At 35.2% G+C, this 10,031-nt stretch overlaps 1 protein-coding gene across 1 annotated transcript in view; it reads left to right on the top strand.

The window, feature by feature from the left end:
* Positions 1-10,031, top strand: part of LOC107734514 (DENN domain-containing protein 2C-like) — a 24,944-nt gene that overhangs the window by 10,035 nt on the left and 4,878 nt on the right. Inside the window, exons 5-14 of the mRNA XM_016546487.1 lie at positions 643-810; positions 5,116-5,188; positions 5,271-5,315; positions 5,439-5,626; positions 6,370-6,479; positions 6,562-6,631; positions 6,868-6,945; positions 7,028-7,168; positions 8,711-8,859; positions 8,953-9,130. Coding sequence (XP_016401973.1) covers positions 643-810; positions 5,116-5,188; positions 5,271-5,315; positions 5,439-5,626; positions 6,370-6,479; positions 6,562-6,631; positions 6,868-6,945; positions 7,028-7,168; positions 8,711-8,859; positions 8,953-9,130 — 1,200 coding nt within the window. The remainder of the gene's footprint in view (positions 1-642; positions 811-5,115; positions 5,189-5,270; positions 5,316-5,438; positions 5,627-6,369; positions 6,480-6,561; positions 6,632-6,867; positions 6,946-7,027; positions 7,169-8,710; positions 8,860-8,952; positions 9,131-10,031) is intronic.

Below are 10,031 nucleotides of genomic sequence, written 5' to 3'. Positions count from 1 at the left end.
ATGACTAGTGCTTGCCGTAGCAGTTGCAGCTTGCTTCAGAAACCCTCCACCTTCCCCAGCTCCACCTGTATAGATCTGCTACGAGGTGATTCATGTACGCTATAGGTTATTTCATTTATGTCATATTTGCAGCAGCAATATTTCTTACATGCTCACAGCAGCATGTTGTGGATGTATTGGCAGTAGCAATTCTCGGTACTTGCTCTGCCGCAGCAACAGCAGCAGCGTAGCAGATCTATTCCGCCAAGACCAAATACATTAACATTGTCATGTACATTACCATGCCAATCCCTCCAAGAGTTGTCATGACAGAAATGCTGTTATTTTGACATTTCTAGTCATCAGAAAATCCTAAAAAATGCATCACGGTTTCCACAACTTGTTTTCAACATTAATAATAATAAGAAATGTTTCTTGAGTAATGGCTGCTGAAAATTCAGCTTAGGAACAAATTACATTTTGATCAAATAAATGTAGCCTTAACATAAGAGACTTCTTTCAAAAACTGCTTTCTCAGAGCCATTTATTCCTACAGTTTTTTTTTTTTATTAGAAAAAGAAATTTTGCATTAAGACCACTGGCTAATTGTTGAGCTAAACTGTCTGTTTTCCCACTCCTTCTCTTGTCTGTTACTGTATGCAGATCTCACCAAAGCCCTTCACACTATTACCTAACGGCGACAGGCTGCATAAAGTGGGACGGGACCGCAAAGAATCCATAACGTCACCTACACGTACCTCTACTACAAACACTCCTAAATCATCAGCAGCCAAACTTGCTACTACGTACAAGACAAACCGACAACCCCCGGTAAACCTACACGCATAAACATGTGCCTCAGACATCATTAAACATTGCTCAACAGGCACCTGTTTCTCTGATTGTATGCATGTGAACTTTAACCACACTTTTACATGACATAATAAATTCTTCCGTGTTTTATAAACAGAAGAAACAGAAGCTGCACCCTAATGCTGATAATACAGTCCAGCATCTTGAGAGAAATACCTAATATTACCTACTGATACAGAGTTCAAAAATATCAATACAAACTTTACATTAGCCAAAGTTTTTTTCCACAAAATAAACATTTATATATCAGCATTAATGCACTTATCAAAATAACAAAAGCAGTCAAATGTCAAAAGTTACAGTTTCAGTGACTATAATAAGTGTTCAAAATGTATAATTTAACTAACAATCTTCAAAGGAGTGGGGAAAATATGTTCAAAAACTAAATTTAATGTTGTAGAACTTTACATAAAGATATAGTTTATAAATAAATAACCCTTTTTCTTTACCTTACAAATGGTTGTTGAAAGCATGCTACAAAATAATATAAATTGCATCATATTTTGTGTGGAAATTCAATTTTCAATTCAATTCAAATCAAATGTATTTGTATAGCACTTTTCACAATACACATTGTTTCAAAAGCAGCTTTACAGAAAATGCATGTGTCTACATTACAAAGCAGAAGTGAATGTGTCCAAGTAATGTTCATTTCACAAACGAACAGTTCAAGATAATAGAATCATACAGCTAGCTAACATGAATTAATTTTAGGCAGAAGCTCATTAAAGCAATTATTACAAGTGTGATCATAATGATTACAATATATAGAAATTTTGGCACTATATTTGGAATCAGCACCCTAAAATTAGTAAGAAACAAGTATTAGATTTAATTCAACAAATATTATGCAGGGTGATGTAATTAGTTCATACATAAACCATTTTTGATACATTGGATACATAAACCAATTCTCTAGCCTGTTTTGTCCCAGTTCTCATGAATAAATTAGCAGTGAATATAAGAAGAAAGAGAAACAGACATGAAAAACATAGTCTGAGTAGAAATGTCAGCTTTGATGCTTGAAGAGGAAGAGGGAGGGAGGAAGTGGTGAGAAGATGGATGGATGGTGGCAGGAAACGCTCCCTTTTGGAGCACAAGAGATTGAGGAATATCATGAAGTGTCTGTGCATCATACTGGACGCTGCTGACTAATCAGCTATGTTCAGCTATGTGTCAGTATGATCCACACATTTATTTTGGAAAAGCTAAAATCAGTAGGTCGAGGCAGCGTAGATGAAGCTCATGGAGAAATGCTGTTTTAATAATGAGAGCGAGCAGAAAGGGGAGGTAAGAACCCTCCTTTCTTCAATAGAAATCACTCATTTTAACATCAAACAGCATGTGGGAAATGTGGAAGTTGTTCCGTCTGATGTCCAGTTCCTTTAGGCTGTGCTGACTGGTTAGCGCAGGTGTTATTTCATGTGTTCAAAGTGAAACATCTGAAGACACTACCAAAAGTTTGTTAATTAATAATATAGTATTATATAGTATTAAAGGTGCAGTAGGAGATCTTGGAAAATGCTAACTTTAGCCTGATAGCACTGAAAGCGAACGTCCCACCCTCCCTGCAATCGCCATCCAAAGCCACACCCCCTGAACGCATATACGCTCACAGACCAGAATACCAGAAACAACATTACTACAATAGGCTACATCAGCGGTTCCCAATTCCAGTCCATGTTCCGAACTGAAGTAAACTTTAACGGATTTCCCTGTTCAGGGAGTAGGGAGCAATGAACACTGTGTAGGGATCATATCGATCGGAACACAGTTCATGCACGTAGCTCACTTCTAACAAGCTGGTTATCTGAATCGGGTGTGTTAACTAAGTGAGACACGCAAAATATGCAGAGCGGGGGGGGGCGCAGGGACTGGAATTGGGAACCGCTGGGCTACATCATGTGTCATTCACCGGTGAGAAAACATTAAAAGTACTACAATACCAGGAAGGAAAATCGGGTTGTTGATTCTCTGGCATTCTCGCTCTGTCTGCACAGCGTGCGTGAACGCGCTGATGACGTATCCTGTCTGCGCGAACCGGGTGCGCAGAGGTATGCTAATACATACGTTGACAGGCAGGTAGGAAAGCCAATTAAAACGCTCGGACCGAGCGTTTTGATTGGACGGACATTTCTTTGTCCTACGCCTTCCACAGAATATATAAATACAGATAAAGACATTTAGACCACTTAACTTAATGATTGCTATCGGGATGTGAAGAGACTTTCAACCAGCATAACAAAAAAAAATTCTGAAGACAATCACCTATTGCACCTTTAAAGTAATAACTAATGTTTTGGATTAGCTTTTGTTTTTATATTTTCAGATTTCATTTGAAATTTATTTTAACTTCTAGTAATTGTGTTTTGTGCTCATGTCATTTTTGATAGTTTTTAAAATTATTTCTATTTAGCTTTAATATATTTTTATTTTAGTTTTTAGTAAGTTTAGTACTTAAGCTTATTTTATTTTTAGTTGCCAAGGCAACATTTCTCAGGTTTAAAAGTTTTTCATCTAATATTTATATATTATTTTATTTCAGTTTTAATTCAATTAACAAAAACATTTTTATAGTTTTAACATGCTGGTTTGGACATATCTACAGTATAACAGCAATACTCTTTACTTGTCTTATGCACACTTTCAAAGCTTTCCCTTATTTTCATACCATCAAATGTCTATTTAAACTAATATAAAACTAAACGCAGTTACAAAATAATGTTCTATATTTCTTAAACCTAAGAACCTACTTGCTAAGTCTGTGTTTTACCCACAGTATTGGTTGTTCTAAGTTTAAAATAATGACATTTTATAATAATATTAGTGTTGATGATGCTAAAAGATATGTAATACTACATGATTTAGAAAGTAAGACATAGTGTTGATGAAGTTTTGCTGAGGGGCTGTGGGGTACATAAGACTTATTGATTTGTAATTCTCATCCTTTGCTGTCATTTGATGTTTGTTTAGTATGCTTTCCTTCTAACTTATAATTGTCAGCACTTGTTTGTCATATGCGTCACTTAAATTACAAAAGTCCAGGTCTGACAGGTTGTTATTGTGCCTAAAATGAGACTTTATAATATAATCATGAAGAACCAAAGACTTAAACTACTTCAGTCTGTGTGCATTGAATTTATTTAATACACGAGTTTCACAATTTGAGTTGAATTACTGAAATAAATGAACTTTTCCACGACATTCTAATTTATTGAGATGCACCTGTATAATCATTTCTTGAACCCATTTCAATTCACCAAGAGCATCTCAAGACAGTAAAGATTCATAAACCCACATTCAAGTCTTTTTTTCTATCTACGATGAATTAAAGTCATGACTTTTTCATTTCTAAGCTCAAGTACATGTTTGTATTGTTTAGTGTATTGCATTCTGGTACCTAGCAACCTCATAAAATCACTCTTCCATTACACTATTTGAAACTCATGTGGAGGTCAAAGCAGTGCATGACGCATGCTTTGAGCGGTGCATAAAAAGGCCTTTACTGTCCACACACATGGTGAGCATTATGTTTTTATCGGGGGAAAGCACCACCACGCTGTTTCCGCTCATCATGGGCAAATGCCACAACAGTTGCTGTCTCACTGCTCTCACTGTGGGCAGACCTCTGTGGTCTCCATAACTATGAATCATAATTAGCATGTCACGTTTGCTCTGGTCAGACATACACATGTAGATGCATGTCGCTGTTCATTATGACACATCTAGTCTCATGGTTGTAGTTTTGTAAATTGTTTGCATTTGTTTCGTATTTGAAACATTTATTTGTGGGGCTTCCATTGTAATTGCATTTTGTAAAGAATACTGAAATAAAAATGAATCTCTTTTTTCACAAAACTATTAAGAAGAACAACTGTTTTCAACATTATAATGACATGAAATGTTTATTTAGCAGCAAATCAGCATATTAGAATGATTTCTGAAGGATCATGTGACACTGAAGACTGGAGTAATGATGCTGAGAATTCAGCTTTGCATCACAGGAATAAATTACATTTTAAGACATTAAAATAGAAAATAGTTATTTTAAATTGTAAAAATATTTCCCAATATTACTGCTGTTACTGATAAAAATATATACAGCCTTGATGAGCATAAGAGACTTCTTTCAAAAACATAAAAATATCGAAAAAAATCCCCCAAACATTTGAACAGTAGTGTACAAACTAAAGTCGTAATCAACCTGGAATATTGCTTTAAGTGAACTATAATGAAATATTGTTTGTTGTGTTTTTCATGTAGCTTGTAAACAGGATCCAGGAGATATTTGAAGCCAAAAGAGGAAGGAAACGAGTATGGGCGACAACAACCAGAGGTGAGAGGATGCATATTTCATATTTACCTGGTTTACCGAGAGAAAAAGTCTAATCATGCAGTAAACGTGTGTTTTATGGCAGATGAATTGAGTGGAACAGAGAGTGATCCTGAGGAGAGCTCTAAAGGTCAGTGCCTCCCTAAGGCCTCTGCACAGAGAACTCTTGTTTATTCAAGTTGAACTTGTATATCAAACCAGTTTAGCAGTTTTTATACACCCATCAATGCTGTTTACATTTTTTTTCTCATAGATCGCTCCCAGCGCACAGTGTACATTCAATCAACTTTAAAGCGACGGCCGGGTTACCGCACTTTAGAGAGGGACCTGATCCAACTACAAGAGCAGCAGCTTTTCCAGCAATTTGTAGTGGTGTCGCTTAGAAAAGCTTCCCCTGGAAACACATACATCCCTGAGATCACACAACAGTTCCCTACGAAGGTAAAGAGACCTAATAAATTGTAATGACAAAATCCGGAAATAATATAGGGCGGAGCTTAATTTGAGATTTGAATTGTGGAATGTGTGTTCCACCATTTTCTTTTTTTCCACAAATTTTATTTATTTTTTTATATATGTCTTTCATATATTATAATTGAAATTATTTTATATAAATATAATACAATTATTTACATTTTAATTTACAATACATTAATTATTCATGTAACACTGAAGAACTGGAGTAATAATGCTGAAAATTTAGCTTTGCCATCACGGGGATAAATTACATTTTAAAATATATTAAAATAGAAAACAGTTGACATTGCATTTAACTTCTGTAATATGATGTATTGTGAGAAATAAAGTGGAAAGGGTGTTTCACAATTTTCTTCCTTTCTTTTTTTTTAAAATCATTTTTAAAAAATATTTATTTTTATATTTATATATTGTAATTCAGATTATTTTATATAAATACAATAAAATATAATAAAATTATTTACATTTTAATTTTAAATGAATTATAATTATTTTTAATGATAATATACAATTATATATAATATGTATTTATATGTTGTAAGTAAGAGTTATTTTATATAAATGTAATATAATAGCATTATTTACATTTTACTTTTTAATTTTAAATGAATTTTAATTATATAAATAATAAGACAATATAGAAAAATGTCATCATTATATATTTGATTATATAAAATATTATTTTTCTGTCTTTATTTTGCATTTAGTTTGAGAGGTCTTCTCGTCTGTCTCGTGAGGCTGAAGACAGATTAAGGGCGATTCCCAAGTTTTGTTTTCCTGACTGTTATGACTGGCGTCCCTCCTCGGACCACACCAGGTAACATGCAAATAATAAACAATTTATGTTACTTGACTAAATAATTCACACTCCTAATATAATCTTTGATTATCGCCCGCAGTGAAACGTTTTCTTTTGTCCTAACGGGGGAGGATGGGAGTCGCTTATTTGGATACTGCCGCAAAATCCTGGTGAGATTGTAAATATGGTGGTCACATTAATTCAACAGAAAAACATAATCTCACCTGGTCAATTAAAATAATACTTGGCCCAAAAGTCAACTTTTATTCATCATGTCATTCCAAACCTCACATCGATCATTATGCAGGTTTGAAAAATATTTCAGTTAATAAATAATATGTGACTATATTGTGTATTGTCAGTGGTAAATCTGCACTAACTTTGACCTTTGACCTGTATCTTGCAGCCCAGTGGGAAGGGGAAGAGACTGCCTGAAGTTCACTGCATCATCAGCAGACTGGGCTGCTTCAATCTCTTCTCAAAGGTCGGTGACATTTCCTGTTTAATCAGCACTAAAGCAGTTCGACAGATGCTGAATTGTAACTGTCTGCAATGTTTGGGGGTAGATCTTGGAGGAGGTGGAGAGGAGGAGAGAGATTTCCCCTGCCTTGGTTCATCCTTTCATGCACAGTGTCATGGAAGCTCCCTTCCCTGCTCCTGGACGCACCATCACCGTCAAGAGCTTCCTGCCGGGCTCTGGCAATGAGGTAAGAAGATATCGTTTAAAGGGAAAATAACGTTTAGTCCTACATGTGATTTATTCTGACAAAAATGAAGATTTTTACGAAGTTTTGAATTTAGTTTCCCCCATGATTATAAGTATTAATTTAAATCTTGACATTATTTGTTGTTTTATATTTTAATTTTTTCAAAATGTATTTTATTTTTATTTGATTATTTATAGCTATTTTATTTCACAAATTAATGGTTGTACCACCAGTGAAAAATTATCGGAAATTACTGTGTGTTTTTTTTTTAAGATTGTGGCAATATCATCTTGAAACACATGCCACTGACAAGATGAAAATCCATAAATTATAACAACAAAGAATTTTTTCAAAGAAAATCTTTCACTTGAACATTAAACAATTTAAAGGGTTAGTTCACCCAAAAATGAAAATTCTGTCATTAATTACTGTGTCAGCTGCGTCACACGGATACACTGTTTTCGTTCAGATCAAATCACAACATCGTAGGAAACAGATCCGGCGTGACGCAGCTGACACAGAACAGCATATGTTGTTTACGTCCAGCTGATACTCTGCAAAATAGCTATACAGGGTGATGCAGAGGAGACGAATTGTTGAATAAAGTAGTTTTTTCTTTTTCTTTTGTGCACTAAAAGTATTCTGGTAGCTTCGTATAATTGCGGTTCAACCGCTGATGTCACATGGATTATTTTACAGACCTCCTTGCTACGTGTCTGGACTTGGGAACATAAACGACTTTATTCAACAATTCGTCTCCTCCGCATCACCCTGTAGAGCTATTTTGGAGAGTATCCACTGGACGCAAACAGTCCGAAGATGAACGAAGGTCTTACGGGTTTGAAACGACATGAGGGTGAGTAATTATTGACAGAATTTTCATTTTTCCATGAACTATCCCTTTAACAAATAACTTTAACCGTATATGAAAAAAATGTCTTAAATGTAAATAAAAATTTTCCAATATGGTAGGAATATCATATGCATATTTGAACTGCCTTTTTACTATGAACTTTGACTTTGGAAGTACTTTTCTACAAATGTCTTTATTTTTTATGTTTTTAACATGATAACACCTATGACAAAAAATCAAGGGCCAAGCATTCTTCTTGAATAATTTATATTATTAATTACTTTTTTTCATAATTGTTGCATCTTGTACTAATGCTTAGCCCTGCAAAATAAGATAATTAAAAAATAATAATTTTAATAAAATTTAATTATTAATAATTACATTATTTAATTACATAATTATTTATTATCATTAATTACATTTTATTATTTTTAATACATTTTTTAAAAGAAAATTATTTAAAATGTTACTTTAAAAATAAAACTGTAAAAAAAAAAAAAGTAAAAAAAACTGTACAAAACATTATAGAGTCAAACCATTTCATATTCTTTTTTATATTGTTGTTATACAATTTTGCCTTTTTACATGGAGTTTCTTAACTGCTTGAAACCTTTTTAATTACTCAAGTCAAAGAACAGGTTTGTCACTATCTTCTGAGGATCATCCGTGTGTCTCTGTTGTATGTGTAGGTTCTGACGCTGTGCAGGCCGGTGGACTCTCGTTTGGAGCATGTGGACTTTGAGAGTTTGCTGCAGTGTCTCAGTGTGACCAGACTCCTGCAGGTCTTCGCTTCTCTGCTACTGGAGAGGAGGGTGATCTTCATCGCAGACAAACTCAGGTACAGACCACCACCCATGCTGATAACCAAATATAGCAATCTGAATGCCAACTAGAATTAAATTCAAACCTACCTCTGTTTGTCTCTGGCCAGTGTCTTATCCCGATGTGCCCATTCTGCCTTGGCTCTGCTGTATCCCTTCACATGGCAGCACACATTCGTACCGGTGCTCCCTGCCAGCATGCTGGACATATGCTGCTCTCCCACTCCTTTTGTGATGGGGGCGCTGTCTCCATCCCTGCCTGAGGTGCTGGATATGCCCATCGAGGAGGTCAGTCACTTTGAAGGAGCCTATTTAAGTCCACTTACTGTATATTTCTAATCAAGGATTTTTTACACCAATATTGATAGTATTTAAGTTTTTAGTAATAATTTCAACAGTTTCATCTTTCTGACCCATAGATGCAAGGTAGTGCATTATTAATTTCTAACAGGAATGAAAATGAAGCTGTGAGGGAGTATTGATGTATGATTTATTGGTGGTTATGTGTGAATGTGTTAAAATTTTCTCAGATTAGTTTCAATAATTTGACTGGGTTAAAGGTGGGGTAAGCGATTTCTGGTAGCCCATCTCTATCTTTCTGTCGCTCGGCTTAGCTAATGTCCGTCCCGTGCATTGAACGCTCTCTCCTCCCCATCATGAGTAGACACGCCCCTTACTGCTGATTGGCTACAAGTTTGTTTTGCTATTCGGCCCGAATCAGTTTTCTAAAGCATTTTTGAAAAATCGCTTACCCCACCTTTAAACTTTAAACTTTCAAACTTGCTTCGACTCATCTGGCCTATAGAAAGGGAATTTTCTTGGACGCTGTCATGGATCCCATATAAGATGCTTCTAAACAACAGAGAAGAGCTCTGAGGTTTGATTATGACTACGGCCGGAGTTTAATTTAAAGGGGTCATATGATGCTGCTAAAAAGAACATTATTTGGTGTATTTGGTGTAATGAAATGTGTTTATGCGGTTTAAGGTTCAAAAAACACATTATTTTCCACATACTGTACATTATTGTTTCTCCTCTATGCCCCGCCTTTCTGAAACGCGTCGATTTTTACAAAGCTCATCGGTCTGAAAAAGCGAGGTGTGCTGTGATTGGCCAGCTATCCAGTGCATTGTGATTGGCCGAATACCTCAAGCATGTGACGGAAATGTTACGCCCCTTACCACATTGT

Source organism: Sinocyclocheilus rhinocerous, unplaced genomic scaffold, assembly GCF_001515625.1.
Source record: "Sinocyclocheilus rhinocerous isolate Xijiao unplaced genomic scaffold, SAMN03320098_v1.1 scaffold99, whole genome shotgun sequence".
Taxonomy (NCBI): Eukaryota; Metazoa; Chordata; class Actinopteri; order Cypriniformes; family Cyprinidae; genus Sinocyclocheilus; species Sinocyclocheilus rhinocerous.
This window is presented reverse-complemented; position numbering and strand designations above follow the sequence as displayed.